Here is a 20846-nt window from a genome sequence, read left to right on the forward strand (position 1 = left end):
TGAACATTTTGAAAATCTTGGCTCTCTCTAATTTTCTCCTTCTCTCTTTCTTTCTCTCGGAGGACCTGAGCCCTAGGACCATACGTCGGGACTACCGGGCGTGGTGACTCCTTGCTGTCCCCAGTCCGCCTGGCCTTGCTGCTATTCCAGTTTCAACTGTTCTGCCTGCGGTTATGGAACCGCCACCTGTCCCAGACCTGTTGTTTTTCAACTCTTAGTGATCGGCTATGAAAAGCCAACTGAAAATTATTCATGATTTTTATTTGAACATGCTTGTCACTTATGAACATTTTTGAACATCTTGGCATAGTTCTGTTATAATCTCCACCCGGCACAGCTAGAAGAGGACTGGCCACCCCTCATAGCCTGGTTCCTCTCTAGGTTTCTTCCTAGGTTTTGGCCTTTCTAGGGAGTTTTTCCTAGCCACCGTGCTTCTACACCTGCATTACTAGCTGTTTGGGGTTTTAGGCTGGGTTTCTGTACAGCACTTCGAGATATTAGCTGATGTACGAAGGGCTATATAAAATAAACTTGATTGATTGATTGATTATTTGTTCATCGAAAATTGTGAATGACTCACCACAGGTTAATGAGAATGGTGTGCTTGAAAGGATGCACATACAGTTGGGAGAACAAGTATTTGATACACTGCCGATTTTGCAGGTTTTCCTACTTACAAAGCATGTAGAGGTCTGTAATTTTTATCATAGGTACACGTCAACTGTGAGAGACAAAAATCCAGAAAATCACATTGTATGATTTTTAAGTAATTAATTTGCATTTTATTGCATGACATAAGTATTTGATCCCCTACCAACCAGTAAGAATTCCGGCTCTCACAGACCTGTTTGTTTTTCTTTAAGAAGCCCTCCTGTTCTCCACTCATTACCTGTATTAACTGCACCTGTTTGAACTCGTTACCTGTATAAAAGACACCTGTCCACACACTCAATCAAACAGACTCCAACCTCTCCACAATGGCCAAGACCAGAGAGCTGTGTAAGGACATCAGGGATAAAGTTGTAGACCTGCACAAGGCTGGGATGGGCTACAGGCAAGCAGCTTGTTGAGAAAGCAACAACTGTTGGCGCAATTATTAGAAAATGGAAGAAGTTCAAGATGACGGTCAATCACCCTCGGTCTGGGGCTCCATGCAAGATCTCACCTCGTGGGGCATCAATGATCATGAGGAAGATGAGGGATCAGCCCAGAACTACACGGCAGGACCTGGTCAATGACCTGAAGAGAGCTGGGATCACAGTCTCAAAGAAAACCATTAGTGACACACTACGCCGCCATGGATTAAAATCCTGCAGCGCACGCAAGGTCCCCCTGCTCAAGCCAGCGCATGTCCAGGCCCGTCTGAAGTTTGCCAATGACCATCTGGATGATCCAGAGGAGGAATGGGAGAAGGTCATGTGGTCTGATGAGACAAAAATAGAGCTTTTTGGTCTAAACTCCACTCGCCGTGTTTGGAGGAAGAAGAAGGATGAGTACAACCCCAAGAACACCATCCCAACCGTGAAGCATGGAGGTGGAAACATCATTCTTTGGGGATGCTTTTCTGCAAAGGGGACAGGACGACTGCACCGTATTGAGGGGAGGATGGATGGGGCCATGTATCGCGAGATCTTGGCCAACAACCTCCTTCCCTCAGTAAGAGCATTGAAGATGGGTCGTGGCTGGGTCTTCCAGCATGACAATGACCCGAAACACACAGCCAGGGCAACTAAAGAGTGGCTCCGTAAGAAGCATCTCAAGGTCCTGGAGTGGCCTAGCCAGTCTCCAGACCTGAACCCAATAGAAAATCTTTGGAGGGAGCTGAAAGTCCGTATTGCCCAGCGACAGCCCCGAAACCTGAAGGATCTGGAGAAGGTCTGTATGGAGGAGTGGTCCAAAATCCCTGCTGCAGTGTGTGCAAACCTGGTCAAGAACTACAGGAAAGGTATGATCTCTGTAATTGCAAACAAAGGTTTCTGTACCAAATATTAAGTTATGCTTTTCTGATGTATCAAATACTTATGTCATACAATAAAATGCAAATGAATTACTTAAAAATCATACAGTGTGATTTTTCTGGATTTTTGTTTTAGATTCCGTCTCTCACAGTTGAAGTGTACCTATGATAAAAATGATAGACATCTACATGCTTTGTAAGTAGGAAAACCTGCAAAATCGTCAGTGTGTCAAATACTTGTTCTCCCCACTGCAATGTTGGGTTGAATTGGAGAGTCTCAGTCTTAAATCATTTTCCACCCACAGTCTGTGCCTGTATTTAGTTTTCATGCTAGTGAGGGCCGAGAACCCACTCTCACATAGGTACGTGGTTGCAAAGGGCATCAGTGTCTTAACAGCGCAATTTGCCAAGGCATGATACTCTGAGCGCAGCCCAATCCAGAAATCTGGCAGTGGCTTCTGATTAAATTCAATTTTCATAGAATCGCTTGTCACAATTTCGATGAGGCTCTCTTGTTCAGATATCGGTAAGTGGACTGGAGGCAGGGCATGGAGGATGGTCCTTGTTAATGCAGACAGAGAAGAGCTCCAACTTCTTAATCATAACCTCAATTTTGTCCCGCACATTGAATATAGTTGCGGGGAGTCCCTGTAATCCTAGATTCAGATCATTCAGGCGAGAAAAAACTTCACCCAGATAGGCCAGTCGTGTGAGAAACTCGTCATCATGCCAGCGGTCAGACAAGTGAAAATTATGGTCAGTAAAGAAAACTTCAAGCTCGTCTCTCAATTTAAAAAAACGTGTCAATACTCTGCCCCTTGATAACCAGCGCACTTCTGTATGGTCGCTGCTCATATAATTGCATAGTGCAGAAAATACACAAGAGTTCAGGGGCCTTGCTTTAACAAAGTTAACCATTTTCACTGTAGTGTCCAAAACGTCTTTCAAGCTGTCAGGTATTTCGCTGGCAGCAGAGCCTCTCGGTGGATGCTGCAGTGTATCCAAGTGGCATCGGGAGCAGATGCTTGCACACGCGTTACCACTCCATTATGTCTCCCTGTCATGGCTTTTGCGCCATCAGTAGAGATGACAACACATCTTGACCACCAAAGTTCATTTGATGTCACAAAGCTGTCCAGTACTTAAAATGTATCCTCTCCTGTTGTCCTTGTTTCCAGTGGTTTGCAGAAGAGGATGTCTTCCTTAATTGACCCCCCATAAACGTAACAGATATATAGCAGGAGCTGTGCCCACTACATCTGTTGACTCATCCAGCTGTAACGCATAGAATTCACCGGCTTGTATGCAAAGCAGTAATTGTTTCAAAACATCTCCTGCCGTGTCACTGATGCTTCGTGAAACAGTATTGTTTGATGAAGGCATTGTCTATATAGTTTTTTTGGCCTTTTCCCCTAGCATTGTCCCAGCCATATCGGCGGCAGCAGGAAGAATTAAGTCCTCCACAATAGTATAGGGCTTGCCTGTCCTAGCCACTCAGTAGCTCACCATATAAGAAACTTCTAGCCCCTTCTTATGAATGGTATCTGTTGCTTTTATACATGTCTTACTACTCAAAAGTCATCTTAATTCTCGCTCAAAAAACTCCAGTGGCTTATTTTTCAAATTGGCATGTTTTGTTTCTAAATGTCTGCGCAAGAGTGAAGGTTTCAACGAGTTGTGAGATAGTACTTTTGCACATATAACACACTGTGGCTAAGGAAAGGCACTACTCCCAATATAAGTGAACCCCAAATCAATGTAGTTCTCATCATATTTGCACCTCTTCGATGGTCCAACGTCTGTTGTTAGGTGCTTTCCCGGGTAAGGGGGCAGTAGCTCTTTGGCTGCATCAGATTCACAACTGTTAGTGTCCATGCTAGCTGGGCTAACAACAAATGTAGAATTACTGATGCTAGCATTGGATGTGCTCGTGGTAACGAACTTGTGTCGTCGACAGGTGCAGGTGTAGTACTGCTGGTAGTAGCCAAGTACTAGCAGTACTACCAGTAGAGCTGGTATGCGTCCCTATGGACGCAGGCCTTACTTTTTTTTTTACCATTTTTTTTTTTTCAAGCAAACAGAATGAGCAGCAGCTATGTTTGGCTACATACAGACCGTTAGTGGGATTCCCGCGAGAGAGTAACAGTTAATGTGATTAGATGTTAATTATTTGACTAGGCTACCTGTATTTGACATTGTGTTGTTATTTCGCTGAACACTAGATGGTTTATATTTATTTTTGGCAGTGAAACGAGGCTACTCAGGCAAGAAAAACAAACTCACCCAAATGTATAGCCCCGTTGGAAAATCTAAATGGATTGTTTGAAAATGTGAAGATTTGTATATATTTTTTTAGAAATATTATTATTCTAATAAAAAAAAAAATGTGGATCACATTTTTATTTGGCATATTCCCAGTTTGGGAATACCTGTTCTACAGGATCGGTCCTCCCCGCGGGACAGTTGAGATATCGTAGTCTAATGTGATCAGCATAAGGTTGTACAGTAAGTAACAAGAACATTTCTCAGAACATATCTGATATTGTCAGAAAGCTTTAAATTCTTGTTAATCTAACTGCACTGTCCAATTTACGGTAGCTATCACAGTGAAAGAATACCATGATATTGTTTAAGGAGAGTGCACAGTTATGAACTTGAAAATGTATCAATAAACAAATTAGGCACATTTGGGCAGACTTGAACAACATTTTTAACAGAAATGCAATGGTTCATTAGATCAGTGTAAAACTTTGCACATACACTGATACCATCTAGTGGCCAAAATCGAAATTGTGTCTAACCTAGAATAATACATTGTGACCTTTTGCTTGCATTTCAAAGATGGAACAAAAAACAAAAAAAGCATGTTTTTTCCTTGTATTATCTTTTAACAGATTTAATGTGTTATATTATCCTACATTAATTTCACATTTACACAAACTTCAAAGTGTTTCCTTTCAAATGGTATCAAGATGGTATCAAATGGTATCAATAATATGCATATCCTTGCTTCAGGTCCTGATCTACAGTACAATACAGCAGCTAGATTTGGGTATGTTATTTTAGGCGAAAATTTAAAAAAAGGTCTGATCCTTAAGAGGTTTTTAGAAAATAACAATGTGTGATGATATGCGTTGAGTTATCAACACGTGTTGGGCCTCTCCCCACACAAACCGACTAATTGTTTGGTACTAAACTCCACTATACAATGGAGTTGAGGGGTGATGAGTTTTGGCGGAGTATACCTCCAACTACATTGAGTCATAAGAGTCTTAAATGAATACATTGTAGCCTACCTATGTTTGTCCTGTGTTAAGGCGTTATTTTCGTTGGGTGCTGCGATCCATATTTTGGGATTAAAATAACATTTTAAGCGACCTCCGCCAAGGGGGCAGATAACAGATAAGGAGCAACCCCTCATTGCACGGAATATTTAGTAGTTTTGTCAGGAGATGCATAAAGGCACATTTTTTTTAATCAAAAACTATGGATGCCAACTCCCACTGACAACAATCAAGAGAAGCACAGGTACAAAGTAAGCATGACATAATTGATAGTTCTTAAAGTATTGAGTGGTAGTGTATGTTTGAAGTCATTAACTTCGTGGATTACGCGGTGCAATTTAGTCACATTGAATGACGTTTTTATCCAAAACTATGGATTGCAGCACCCAAAGAAAATAACGACTTTACACAGGACAAACATAGGTACGATTTAAAGAATGGACATTTTTACAAGTATCGTCTGATGTCACTCCGCAAAAACTAATCGACACAATTACATAGCCTACATATGGTGGAGCTGAGATTGCTCAATTAGTATGAACATTGCTTGCTAACCATGCTATCCTTTGTCCCTTCAAACACTGCTGCGTGTGTTTTGTAATCAAAGACTGGTCAGTAAAAGGATATGGTTATCATAAGTGATGTTACGTTTGATTCCGGAGCTTCAACGCATGTATCGAAATTGCTTACGCCTCGATCTCATCTACAGTGTTTTACGCAAAATGGTGCGCAAGCATCAGAACGCTCAGCAACGCAACCCTGCAAGGCAAACGCAGCGTTTCATTGGAAATGAATGTACTTGTGGTGTACCAAAATGCAAAACACTGTAATTGTGATTGAGCCTAAGCAGCTAACTCCTGCCGAGTTCACATACAAGACGGAACTAGGAATTTCTGAAATGTTCAAATTGCTAACTGGTTGTAAATATATACATGCTGCGTTCAACGAATCCGCACATCGGAAGTTTTTGAGTTACCTAGTTCCGAATAGCATATGAACGCGGCAATCGAAGCTGTGTGCTGATGTCTGTAACGCTTCCTCAGAAGTACGTCATCAATGACGTCCGATGCTTCGTTTGATCACATGCTTTTTCAAATCGTGTGTTGCAAAATGCGAGATCCCACTGAATTACCCTTGGTTCTGGTCTTTTCTTTGATTCCAAGCAGCTTTCAAACACTAACTTCTACTGAACGTCATACTTACAAATATATATATAGCTAGGATTTTGTACAGTTTCACTTGACCGGTAGTTTAGCAGGTAGACTAGGGAACTATGGAGCATTCAGGGCTATGAGGTCGAATTCTGTTGAAGGCACAATGTTTTGAAAATTGTTTTATGTGAAACCACACTTTCTGCACTGTTGTCAAATCATTTGTTTCGTTTAGTTTAACATCCAAAATAATGCCCGTTTTTGAAAAATAGTAAACATGAAGGCAAAAAAATGGAAGCATGATGTGAACCTTATTTCTCCAACTGTTTATAGGCTACTGAAATTAACGATTTACTGCTGCGCCACAGAGTTTTGATGAAAACAGTGGGGAAATAAACATCTATCTGATGTTCACACGCTGCTATTTATTGCTGACCAGCAGATGTCACTAATGCGTATTGCGAACAGATAATGAAGCTCCGAGTAATGAACTGTTTTCAGCACAATTTGGGGAAACTACGGAGCCTTCAGAAAGCCTCGGTTTCCCATCACTAGTAATTATTATTATTTATTTTGAAATGTTAGTATTACCTCTTTGGTAAAGCCAACCTGTCCTGTTCTCTACTCACCACCAACGTGAACTGGCTCCTACTTGAGCTCACCGGTGAAGACCACAGCTTTACGCTTCGATCACACCACAGCATCGTTGTACATTCATTTCCAATAGAACACTGCATTTGCCTTGCAGCAGAGGCAGTTGCAGTACGTTCTGTGTGATGCATATGTTGGATTTATCGAACGTATGCGTCAAACTGTATGCGTAGACGACTTGACAGAAATGGTAGCAGAACGTGAATGTTGAATTTTTGTTACACACATACAGTACCCAGATGATGCTGCGTAACATTTTGTGTGTTTGATGCTGTCGGTGTGATCGAGGCGTTAGGCACGTCTCTCGTTATTAGGTTTCTCCCGTTTCTCGGAGGTGTTGTCCTTGTTTATAGGTAATGTTCATGTTTATGCTAATAATGTTTGTTTTTTTCATAAACGTGTTAACTATTGACCACTGATGTTCATTGGGTAATTGCAAAAACTTTAAAGTGTGTTATCATTGTTCTGTGAGAATTTACCTATGTAAAGGTATAAATGATTTATCCCTGGTAATGGGGTTATTATTTAGGATTCCCTAATCCTCAGCAGGGCTGTTTGTCTAGGTAACATGCTGTTATTATAGCTCTGCCATACTCAGATGTTTATGGGCATTTTGCCCTGTGTTTGAAGTGATTTGTCTTTGTACTTGAGTCGGGTTATTATATTATTGGCAGAGCAAGTTTATTATTTTGCAACCAAGTTTGAAGGCCCAACGCAGCCATTTTTATCTCAATATCAAACAGTTTCTGGGTAACAGTTACTGTGATAGTTTTCCATTAAAATTGTCAAAAAGAAACAAAAATAGTATTTTACCAAAAAATGACACATTTTTCTCAAGTAACGCTTCGAACACAGCGACTGCGTCATTGCGCTTCGATACACCAGAAGTACATTCATTTCCAATGGAACGCTGCATTTGCCTTGCAGCATTGCGTTGCAGAGTTAAATCGAACGTATGCATCAAATTGTATGAGTGGACTTGACAGAAAATAGCAAAATATGAATGTAGATTTTTTTTGTTGCACACATTCAGAAAAAATTTGGGATTACATAAAAACAGTTTGATTGCATAATTTCTTTACATTTTTATTTATTTATTTGCCAAGTATATTATTTATTCGATGACATCCTCAAATTAGTTGTGACAGCCTATAATATAATTTCCCTCCAAAATGCAGTTTCGGAGCGAAATGCAATAATAAATAGTCAAGGTAGGCAGAGTAGGCTCTTTCAACAATGAGACCAACGTTGAGGAAGGTGGTCTTGATTGCGCTGTTGGGCCGGGACCAGCCCCGCCGAAAGCTAGCTAACGCTAACTAGCCACATCTAGCACAAGCTCACTACTAAACTGACCTGGCAATCCTACTATCGTGGACACTTGTCTCCAAGCAGCTTTTTATGTGTTTATGTCCCTGTAGCTGTCAGCAGTTGTGTCAAAAAGACACGGTTTTGAGGATACTGCGAAAATGATTCTCTCCTCCATGTGTCCAACCGCATGTGACCATTTGCAAAAGGTACCTTCATCAGTATAGTTGCCTAGCTGCGCAAAATGTTATGCAGCAGTGATGCAATGACGCAGTCGGTGTGTTCGAAGCGTAAGACATTTGCTAGGACTGTCTAGGAGTGGTCTGAGTGGGGAGGGGAAGGGCGCAAAAGCAATGCATTAACCACAGAGTGGATCAATCCATGAATGGAGGAGACTAATGGGAGGGATATTTACAATACAGTGCATTCAGAAAGTATTCAGACCCTTTCCCCTTTTCCACATTTTGTTATATTACAGCCTCATTCTAAAATGTATTAAATTCATTTATTTCCTCATCATTCTACACCCAATACCCCATAATAACGAAGCGAAAATAGGTATTTACATAAGTATTCAGACCCTTTGCTATGAGACTCAAAATTGAGTTCTGGTGCATCCTGTTTCCATTCATCATCCTTGAGATGTTTCTAAAACTTGATTGGAGTCAACTAAATTGAATTGACAGGACATGATTTGGAAAGGCACAATCCCGCAGTTGACAGTGCATGTCAGAGCAAAACCCAAGCCATGAGGTCGAAGGAATTGTCTGTAGAGCTCTGAGACAAGATTGTGTCGAGGCACAGATCTGGGGAAGGGTACCAAAAACATTCTGCAGCATTGAAGGACCCCAAGAACGCAGTGGCCTCCATCATTCTTAAATGGAAGAAGTTTGGAACCACCAAGACTCTACCTAGAGCTGGCCACCCAGCCAAACTGAGCAATCAGGGGAGAAGGGCCTTGGTCAGGGAGGTGACCAAGAACACGATGGTCACTCTGACAGAGCTCCAGAGTTCCTCTGTGGAGATGGGAGAACCTTCCAGAAGGACAACTATCTCTGCAGCACTCTACCAATCAGGCCTTTATGGTAGAGTGGCCAGACCAAAGCGACTCCGTCTGTAAAAGGCACATGACTCTCAGACCATGAGAAACAAGATTCTCTGGTCTGATGAAACCAAGATTGAACTCTTTGGACTGAATGCCAAGCGTCACGTCTGGAGGAAACCTTGCACCATCCCTACAGTAAAGCATGGTGGTGGCAGCATCATGCTGTGTGGATGTTTTTCAGCAGCAAGGACAGGGAGACTAGTCAGGATTGAGGGAAAGATGAATGGAGCAAGAACAGAGAGATCCTTGATTAAAACCTGCTCCAGAGCGCTCAGGACGCAGGTGTGGCTTCGGGAGAAGTCTCTGAATGTGCATGAGTGGCCCAGCCAGAACCCGGACTTGAACCTGATTTAAATCTCTGGAGAGGCCTGCAAATAGCTGTGCAGCGACGCTCCCTATCCAACCTGACAGAGCTTGAAAGGATCTGCAGAGAAGAATGGGAGGAACTCTCCAAATACAGGTGTGCCAAACTTGTAGCGTCATACCCAAGAACACTCGAGGCTGTAATCGCTGCCAAAGGTACTTCAACAAAGTACTGAGTAGAGGGTCTGAGTACTTATGTGAATGTAATATTTCAGTTTTTTTTCCCTAATACATTTGCCAAAATGTTTTTAAAAAACTGTTTTTGCTTTGTCATTATGGGGTTTTGCGTGTAGATTGATGAGGGGAATTTTTTTTTAATCCATTTTAGAATAAGGCTGTAACATAACAAAATGTGGAAAAAGTCAAGGGATCTGAATACTTTCCGAATGCACTGTAACCTAAAAACGATCTGTTATTGGCAAAGAGGTTCGGAAATGATGATGTCACCAGGCAAGCCAAAACTCCACCCATGCAAAACCTGCTGTTTAGAAGGTCATGTGTAGATTTTATTTCTAACCAGCAACTATCAAAAATAACTGATCACATTTTTACTACACTTTTACAGTGTTAATTTTATCAGCTGTTGTACACATATGAAACAAAACACAGCCTTTAAGTATTTGTTGAAGTTTTTATATCTTTGTAGATACAACTCTGGAGCCAGTCTTCTCCATCACCTGCACTATAAATAAATACCAACTATTTCACTATTTGATCTACTGACGTCTCAACTGTTACTGCTTCACATTGACTTAATAGTCGGCTGGGTTCTCGATCCATTTTTCATCAAAACAGTGTTCTAATCACCAGTGGTGGAAAAAGTACCCAATTGTCATACTAAAGTAAAGATAACTTAATAGAAAATGACAAAAGTGAAAGTCCCCCAGTAAAATTCTACTTGAGTAAATGTCTAAAAGTATTTGGTTTAAAATATACTTAAGTATCAAATGTAAATGTAATTACTAAAATATACTTAAGTATCAAAAGTAAAAGTATAAATCATTTCAAATTCTTTATATTAAGCAAACCAGACGGCTCCAACATCATTTACAAATGAAGCATCTGTGTTTAGTGAGTCCGCCAGATCAGAGGCTGAAAGGATGACCAGGGATGTTCTGTTGATAAGTGCATGAATTGGACCATTGTCCGTCCTGGCCTGCTAAGCATTCCAAATAGTACAAGTACTTTTGGGTGTCAGGGAAAATGTATGGAGTAAAAAGTACAATATTTTCTTAAGGAATGTAGTGAAGTAAAAGTAGTCAAAAATATAAATAACAAAGTAAAGTACAGTTACCCCCCCCAAAAATCAACTCAAGTAGTACTTTAAAGTATTTTTACTTAAGTACTTTACACCAATGTTAATCACTGCAGTGACCTCATATCTTTGAATCTACATGAAAGGAACTCTTAAAATGTATCCGCAACAACTGATTACCCTTTATACACAATATGTGACACCCACCTGAGAAGGACATGTTGAAACCTTCATAGGACATGGAGAAGTCGGAGACAAAGCGGAGCTGGGCGCTAAAGTTTCCAAACAGGCCGGCCTTGATGGAGGGGGGCAGGACGGAGCCAGTGAGCCGGGCCACGGGTTCCGTGAAGCTGCCATCCTCTGTGATGAGCAGGTAATCATGGGAGTCCTCCAGGTGGAACGTATGGAAGAGCAGCTGCACTCCTGGAGAGTTTCAGATAAGATTAGGCCTCCCTAAGTCACACATCAAAAACCCTGTCTCCACGTCACACCAGCCCTGAGTGAGGGCTGGGGCTTAATGTTAATGAGAATATAGAGACTCATCATTCAAATGAGGTGCTGTAGGGCCAGTCACAGCGGATTTTACTCAGTTGCTGCAACAAATTATTGGTTGGTACTTACATTAGACAGCTATTCATGAGGCTTACCTTTGCCATGAGACACCTCTATTGTCCATGTGCAGTTCAAGGAGTTTGGGTAGAAATCAGGAAACCCAGGGGAGAGTATGGTTCCTTTTTTACCAAAGATATAACCACCACACAACGCTAAGGGAAACAAAATGAAACATCATGAATGAAGCATCGTTTTCTAAACTCCCATATTTTGAGAACTTTGAGGACTGAACATTTCCATTATTAAAGGGCAACTCCGCTACTTTTCAATCTCATATTCATTATCTCCAACACCAAACCAGTGTCTACATATGTCTACATAGGGCGTTTCTATGATCTGTGGTTAAAAAGGTCCTAAAAAATGCTTCTCTGTGATATCATAGGGTAGGATAAAGATTTTTTTAAATGTTGGTTTTCAAATCTGCAACGTGTTTCTAGCCAGAGGGTGGGTATTTTCTTGCTCGCCATGTCACCGCGAATCTCATGATGTTTGAAAATCACTGTTTTTAAAATGTTTAAACCTTTTATGATGTCATTGGGCATAATGTTTTAACGTTTTTTTCTCTCACAAAATGTAGAAATGTGGCGTTTTCACATACACTACCATTCAAATGTTTGGGGTCACTTAGAAATTTCCTTGTTTTTGAAAGAAAAGCAAAACACCAGTCTCAACGTCAACAGTGAAGAGGCGACTCCGGGATGCTGGCCTTCTAGGCAGAGTTCCTCTGTCCAATGTCTGTGTTCTTTTGCCCATCTTAATCTTGTATTTTTATTGGCCAGTCTGAGATATGGCTGTTCATTTGCAACTCTGCCTAGAATGCCAGCATCCCGGAGTCGCCTCTTCACTGTTGACATTGAAACTGGTGTTTTGGGGTACTATTTAATGAAGCTGCCATTTGAGGACTTGTGCGGCGTCTGTTTCTCAAACTAGACACTCTAATGTACTTGTCCTCTTGCTCAGTTGTGCACCGGGGCCTCCCACTCCTCTTTCTATTCTGGTTAGAGTCAGTTTGCGCTGTTCTGTGAAAGGATTAGTACACAGCATTGTACGAGATCTTCAGTTTCTTTGCAATTTCTCGCATGGAATAGCCTTAATTTCTCAGAAAAAGAACAGACTGATGAGTTTCAGAAGAACGTTCTTTATTTCTGGCCATTTGTAATCGAACCCACAAACGCTGATGCTTCAGATACTCAACTAGTCTAAAGAAGGCCAGTTTTATTGCTTCTTTAATCAGAACAACAGTTTTCAGCTGTGCTAACATAATTGCAAAAGGGTTTTATAATGATAAATTAGCCTTTTAAAATGATAAACTTGGATTAGCTAACACAACGTGCCATTTGAAGACAGAAGTGATGGTTGCTAATAATGGGCCTCTGTACGCCTATGTAGACATTCCATAAAAAATCAGCCGTTTCCAGCTATAATAGTCATTTACAACATTTAACAATGTCTACACTGCATTTCTGATCAATTTGATGTTATTTTAATGGGCAAAAAAATGTGCTTTTCTTTCAAAAACAAGGACATTTCTACGTGACCCCAAACGTTTGAACGGTAGTGTATGTAGACACTAGTTTGTTGCGAAGATAACGAAAAGTGTCGGAGTTGCCCTTTAATGATTAATTAATTCAATTTCTTGCATAACAATCAGGGGTTTTGAAAAATTAATAACAGCATTTAAATAAATAAAGATGCAAAAGATTATGAGCTTGTATCATTAGATTTTTGATTACTATGCCAATATCATTGAAAATTGCTCAAAGAAATTGCAACATAAAAAAAAAGAGTCCGGGTGGGTTTGATACCCGAATCTAGGTCAGAGACTGCAAAAAATATCCCTGGGTGTAAGAGGATCTCTTTTGGACTTAGTAAATGTTCTAAACAAACTTTTAGTCTCTCCTCCATGTTATTTGTAGAGACAAACCTGATGACAGTGTGAAACACAGACATAGACACATCATGTTCCCAGATGAAAAGCCTCAGAGTTTACCCAGCTAGGGCTGAGTAAGATGAAGACGTGGGATACTGTATGCTGATAGTGAGTCTGTCTGGGAAGATCAAAAGGGAACTTAATAACCAAGGCAGAATTCTGACAGGAAAGACCCTGTCAGTGGAGACAGTCAGGCAGAGTCGTCTAAACAACAACTTGTCACTGCCTTAATTACAAGATGAATAAAAAGAAAAAATGAGTAAAAGGAATGCCTTAAAGGAAATATGCTAATCTACTATGACTTCTGTGTATGTATCACAGGATAATTGTATTTACCGTGTTTGTGAAGCATGACATTTGTAGCATGAATGTGTATGTGAATAGACAGAGGTCCACAACCTCTAGCCTGTGAGGTTGAGTCACTCAGCATTTTTAATTGGTGTGAGTATCAGTTAAATGCTGTGAAAATAGCTGAAAAAAGGCATTCCCAAGATAGCACAGGTTCCCATGAACAAATGTATGGAGTTGGCAATTGCAATTATACCCGATTCCGTAGGCTATGGAGATGCTGGTGATTAAATGGGGCTCATGTTGTGTGTTATCATACTCGCCCAAGGCTACCACTGAAAGTTAATCAGCGAGGATGGCTCTTTTGAGTGTGAGACAAATAAAAATGCCATAATTGCATGATATCCCAACATGCATCTATATATGTACTGAGGTCTGATTCATCCCGTTGGAAGGAAGAGGGGAAGATATATTTTTTGTACTTGATACTTCTGGTATAGTTATCACAAAAGGACATGGACAAGACAAATTGTGGGCGCGAACAATCCATATAGTACCGTCATTGTCATAAATAAAAGAATCATAAAGCTGGCCCCACTCTTAAAAGATTAACTCCTGCTTCCTCCATAAACACAGCAGTGGGCGGGAAGGAGGCAGGTGCTCAGGGTGAAGGACTAGTGGACCATTTCTACAGGAAGTGAAGCGTGCATTCCTTCTGTAACTTCTAAGTAGGAGTGTTCTAAGAATGACACTACAACAACAAACCAATGATGGATGATCAATGTTATGTTCTGTGATCATTCTGTGTTCTGTGATTCATTATTTCTCACCATTCGCAAAAAGGATTGTGCTCTAATTCTCATTCTAATATAAAACATTGTATCTATTCCTCAAAATCCCATTTAAAAATCAGATAGCATCTTTGCCTAGAACAGGACCTGTCTATTGCATATGCCTACATCCCCCTTGTGAAATGATAGAGTGAGTAAGAGGGACAAAACGGCAGAAAACGTTTTACATATCTGAATGAGATGCGGAAATGCCACCACTGTCAATCATGAAGGTCAAGAACAGAAGGAAACAGAATAGAAGTCTAGTATAGAAAACAGAATAGAAGACTAAAATAGAAGACACAACTGATGAACTAGTAGTCCGGAGGGTGAAATTGGACGACCAAACCTGATGGTCAAACGCTTGACTCCATTTACTGGAAGAAAAAAAATGCTGAACAATGTTATTTTTATCACAAGTAGCGGGAAACAAATTACATAAACGGTTGGAATTATGTCTTCCTGCTGAATCTCCAACCTGCCTACCGACTCTGACTCTCTTGTCTGCCGTTCAAAGTTATCTTAAGTGTGCATATTCCAGTTACCTTTCCTCTCATCAGGAATCAATGAACTCCGCTCCTTAGGGTTGTCAAAAAGGCGTACCTTTTCCACCAGATAAGACAGAGAGATTGGTTAGCAGTGCGCTGTCTCCCACATCTCTCTCTGTGAATCGGATGGGGAGTGCGAGGAGAAGGGGTGATGGCTGAGTAAGTGCTGCAATGCATGTCAGTGCACCTGACAGGAACAGGGAAAAGGAGAGGAAGGAAGGGTTGGAGGGTGCTAAATCGGGGTACACTACCATCACAGCTGGGCAGTGCGTGGTTCCACTGATGGTTCCTCTCGCACACAATGGGTTTCTCGTCGCTCAGCGTGTAGCCTTGATCACAGCTGAATGTCACCCTGGTCCCAATGGCAAAATTGTTCCCAAACCGCTTTCCATTGACTGGGATCCCGGGATCTAAGCAGGAATCTGTTTCCATCATAACGCCTGTGGGGATAGAATGAATGATTAAATTCCACCTTCATGCCTTAAATTCAATAGAAGATGGTGTCGGAATCGCTCTTTACTGTATAAATCATGAGGGGGAGCCAAAAGGAGCTCTCTCCTTTTACCTTGCGTTCTATTTCATCCCATGGGGGAGGGTTGTCCTCATAAGAAATATTGTAATAATAATCAAATATATATTTTATTAAGGAGTTTTTCCCAATACAATAAATCAAATATGTTTACAAAACACCATAGATTTCATTAACATTTTCCAGCCATTTGTCTGGAAGTCATGTCTCATCCACAGTATTGTAATGTCAGACAGTATTGTACTATGTAACTACAATAATGTAATTATAGGGAACATTTAGGGAATTAATTAGTGAGTATACAGTTGAAGTCGGAAGTTTACATACACCTTAAACAAATACATTTAAACTCAGTTTTTCACAATTCCTGACATTTATTAATCCTAGTAAAAATTCCCTGTCTTAGGTCAGTTAGGATCACCACTTCATTTTAAGAATGTGAAATGTCAGAATAATAGTAGAGAGAATTATTTATTTCAGCTTTTATTTCTTTCATCACATTCCCAGTGGGTCAGAAGTTTACATACACTCAATTATTATTTGGTAGCATTGCCTTTAAATTGTTTAATTGGGTCAAATGTTTCTGGTAGTCTTTTCACAAGCTTCCCACAGTAAGTTGGGTGAATTTTACCCCATTCCTCTTGACAGAGCTGGTGTAACTGAGTCAGGTTTGTAGGCCTCCTTGCGCGCACATGCTTTTTCAGTTCTGCCCTCAAATTTTCTATAGGATTGAGGTCAGAGCTTTGTGATGGCCACTCCAATACCTTGACTTTGTTGTCCTTAAGCCATTTTGCCACAACTTTGGAAGTATGCTTGGGGTCATTGTCCATTTGGAAGACCCATTTGCAACCAAGCTTTAACTTCCTGACTCATGTCTTGAGATGATGATTCAATATATGCACATAATTTTCCTTCCTTGTGATGCCATCTATTTTGTGAAGTGCACCAGTCCCTCCTGCAGCAAAGCACCCCCACAACATGATGCTGCCACCCCCATGCTTCACGGTTGGGATGGTGTTCTTCGGCCTGCAAGCCTCCCCTTTTTTCCTCCAAACATAACGATGGTCATTACGGCCAAACAGTTCTATTTTTTTTTCTTCAGACCAGAGGACATTTCTCCCAAAAGTATGATCTTTGTCCCCATGTGCAGTTGCAAACCGTAGTCTGGCTTTTTTATGGCAGTTTTGGAGCAGTGGCTTCTTCCTTGCTGAGTGACCTTTCAGGTTATGTCGATATAGGACTCGTTTTACTGTGGATATAGAGACTTTTGTACCTGTTTCCTCTAGCATCTTCACAAGGTCCTTTGCTGTTGTTCTGGGATTGATTTGTACTTTTCACACAAAAGTACGTTCATCTCTAGGAGAGAGAACGCGTCTCCTTCCTGAGCGATATGACGGCTGCGTGGTCCCATGGTGTTTATACTTGCGTACTATTGATTGTACAGATGAACGTGGTACCTTCAGGCGTTTGGAATTGCTCCCAAAGATGAACCAGACTTGTGGAGGTCCACATTTTTTTTCTGAGGTCTTGGCTGATTTCTTTTGATTGTCCCATGTATGGAAACTTCTCACCCACTGGAATTGTGATACAGTGAATTATAAGTGAAATAATCTGTCTGTAAAAAACTGTTGGAATAATGACTTGTGTCATGCACAAAGTAGATGTTCTAACCGACTTGCCAAAACTATAGTTTGTTAACAAGAAATTTGTGGAGTGGTTGAAAAACAAGTTTGAATGACTCCAACCTAAGTGTATGTAAACTTCTGACTTCAACTGTATAGTATGGAAGCCTGATTTAAAGTAGAAGAAAATAGAGAACATGTTCTCTATCAGAGTACACTGATGGATGACAGTTGTATATACAAGTGATAAATCCCGTGTTTGGAGGATATATTGGCACGGGTGTTATCACTTTTATACAATAGGTTACCAACATATTCAAATAAGGATTGACATATTTTTATTAAAAAACGTTATTTTGATTAATTTATTCATACTATTTCATCCTTCCATGAGATATAGTCCCAACACAAATCTAAGCTTGCTACCCAAGCCGTTCTATCGGTTCGGTTGCCAGAGACGCGACCCAGACGTTAAGTCCTTTTGTTCTGTATCTATGGACGCGACCCAGTTGTTTGTTCTAAATGTTCCATTGCCATACTAGCTGGCAACATGCTTGCTAGCTAGCAAGGGAAAATGATATATGTCCAGAAAAATGATGCCAACTGATCCATGACTTCGACTGGCTGAGAAAAACTGTCTGCCTGTCTGTCTCGTCTCGACTCCCGACACGTTCATTACTATGGGACAGCTGGAGATCGAACTTCAATGTTGCAAATGTCGGAGAGACAGACAGCAAGATGTATACAAATCTTGAAAACTAAATGTTTGTCTAAAGAAATGGGAGACAATGTCTTGGTGCTTTTTATAGTGGAGATCAAATGTATAAATTGTCTGGCTGGGCTGATGAGACAGTGGATTGCACAGTCAGATGGAACAGAGTAAATAAGCATTTCAACGTCATAGATTTAGCCGGTGGTAACTTGAGGAATAGACACTGGCTGGAATGTGATTTTAACCAATCAGCATCCAGGATTAAATCAACCCGTTGTATAATGTTATTTACGAAATCATTCTCTCTAAGGGTGCATTCGTAAATTCGCCCTGGCTAACTACTCCAATTCCAGAGGGAAAAATAACTGATGGATTTACGAACGCTCAACACCCGTTGTATTTGGCTGGTGTCAGTAAACGTTTGCAAAAAATCTTAAATTATTGCCAGCAGCACAGTTACAGTCACCAACGCTCTAGTTAACATGAAAACAGCCTAACCAGCTCTGCTAGGGCGAGTAAAATGGTCAGAGTGAGGTGTTCTCTTATTTGTGGCTGCAACATTAGCCAGTTAGCTTGGGTGCTTGACTGCCATTGTGAGGTCAGAACGCTCGGATCAACCCTACTCCTCGGGCCAGAGCGTCCCGTGTGAACTCTGAACGCTATGAGAGCCAAACACTCTGAATTTAAGAACGGACAATCTGACAATGCTCTGAATTTACGAACGCCCAGAGGGCACTCTGAGCGAACTCTGGCACTCCAGATTGAATTTACGAACGCACCCTAAAGCATTCATTTAAACAGCCTTTGTGACATAACTTCCTAAGATATTTTGGCATTTGGAGCAAGAATTAGACTAGCTATTTTACAACGCTATCAATCTATCAATGATTGATAGATTACTTAATAATCTCATTGCAAACCACTGCCTATTGCTATTATTAGTGATATAATGAGTTAAATTAGATTTCCCTACGCAATCACCAGTTCTTTGGTATTTAAGTCGCAGTCCTGTTCAGGCAACAACTCCAATGAAGACAAGTTATCCAAATGAAGTGTAAATCTAATTTCACAGCTCCTACACTACTTCAATATGATCACAACACCCACACACAAGCAGAGTTAATATTGACATCAGCAGCGCACGTATTAAAGTGATATTGCACCACACAGTTGTAGCCATGAAACAATGTGTGGATTGACAACACAATGTCCTCTGCTTTTCAAAGGTAGTCCTGTGGATACATTTCAAAATGAAAACGGTAGAACTCACTGTCGTAGCGGATCTGGAAGCCCACACTGGAGCGACTGTTGTCTGTGGTGAATAGCAGGTACATGTAATTGCTGGTGCTAATGAGAAAATGGGGCGCCTGAGTGCCATGATACTCTCCGATTAAAGGAGAGGAGTTGGAGGGGCCATCCCGAATCTCCAGTGTGTCATAATTAACCTCGGTCTGGAATCTACATGGAAACAGACAGAAAGAAAAGAGAAGTGAATTAGAAGCTACTATTCCATCCAAGCATTTTTCTGTAGCCTATCATGGCAGATTATCTCAAATGGAATGATTGAAATAGCTTCATCGGGGATAAGATACATTTGAAACAAAATAGAAACCTGTCAAAGGATATCTTGATGGCGTGATCTTTGCTGGCTTCAATGACCCATTCACAGTTTAAAGAGTCTTTGTAGTATCCTGGCCAGCCAGGGGACAGCAGAACTCCGGTTGGAGCTGTTAAATGTCCTCCACAAGGTGCTAGAGGGGAACATATTTTAGTGGCAATGTTCTGACATAGAGAGCTTACACATCTATATGCAACAGCATGCAGAATGTAACCATATAGACTGTCAAGGGGAAACTTTACTAGTTATTGTAGCACATTTTCAGCGGCTCTACAATGTTACACCAATAGACAATAATAAAGCAGACCCCCACATGACATGCCCAGTGCCCACCCACTCCAACTCAAGGGGAGTCAGGATGACATTGGCAAACTGTATGGATTATTGTTCAACATTATACAGTACCTTCACACCGAGGAACTGCTGCATTCCACACTACGTTTCCATCCTGAATGATGCAGGTTATGGACTCAGACCCATGGGTTTTGATGAATCCTTCATCACATGTGAAGAGCACGGAGCTCCCCAACAAGAAGTGTTCCCCATACCGCTGGCCATTGACAGGGATGCCGGGGTCGTGGCATTCATTCTGACCAAACGCTAGAGAGGAAAATAAAACTGGTTTCAGTGTTTTTCAGTGTTGTTGTTTTGTAATCAATAAGAAGACATCAAACTGGATTCTGTGTCAAATTTAACTCATTTGTCTTATCCCAGAGAACATGATGAGAACCTGGTTAATTATTTAGTCACTGAGAATAGAGGCTAATCAGCCAACAAAATGAACACAGCACAGTGGTGAAGACTGACGCCATGGAGGCAACACTTATTTCCCTGGCTCATTGTTATTACACTCCTGCTCGCTGACAGTAACTCCCCACACCAGATTGGGAGACATGTCCCTCTCCTCCTGACACAGTGACACGCCAGTTCTACGGCGCTGCTATTGAGATGCCACACCACCGGCTCCCCCGCCATCCCCATCACATGGCTGACACCTCCCCGCCAAGAGAAAAAAACCCCATCCCTGTCTTAGTCACTGACAGGAGGGTCCAGCGGATTCTGATGCGGAATAAGAACGGTAACAAC

General features: G+C 41.1%; 1 protein-coding gene across 3 annotated transcripts in view; it reads right to left on the reverse strand.

Annotated features, from left to right (window-relative positions):
* LOC129828690 (CUB and sushi domain-containing protein 1-like) overlaps window positions 1–20846 on the reverse strand; it is a 466738-nt gene that overhangs the window by 111956 nt on the left and 333936 nt on the right. For all 3 annotated transcript variants that reach the window (XM_055889829.1, XM_055889828.1, XM_055889827.1), the window contains exons 15-20: window positions 20166–20360; window positions 19755–19893; window positions 19413–19600; window positions 15531–15719; window positions 11719–11835; window positions 11279–11494 (exon numbers count right to left, since the gene is read on the reverse strand). In XM_055889829.1, coding sequence (XP_055745804.1) covers window positions 11279–11494; window positions 11719–11835; window positions 15531–15719; window positions 19413–19600; window positions 19755–19893; window positions 20166–20360 — 1044 coding nt within the window. The remainder of the gene's footprint in view (window positions 1–11278; window positions 11495–11718; window positions 11836–15530; window positions 15720–19412; window positions 19601–19754; window positions 19894–20165; window positions 20361–20846) is intronic.

This window comes from Salvelinus fontinalis, chromosome 30 (assembly GCF_029448725.1).
Source record: "Salvelinus fontinalis isolate EN_2023a chromosome 30, ASM2944872v1, whole genome shotgun sequence".
Lineage (NCBI taxonomy): Eukaryota > Metazoa > Chordata > Actinopteri > Salmoniformes > Salmonidae > Salvelinus > Salvelinus fontinalis.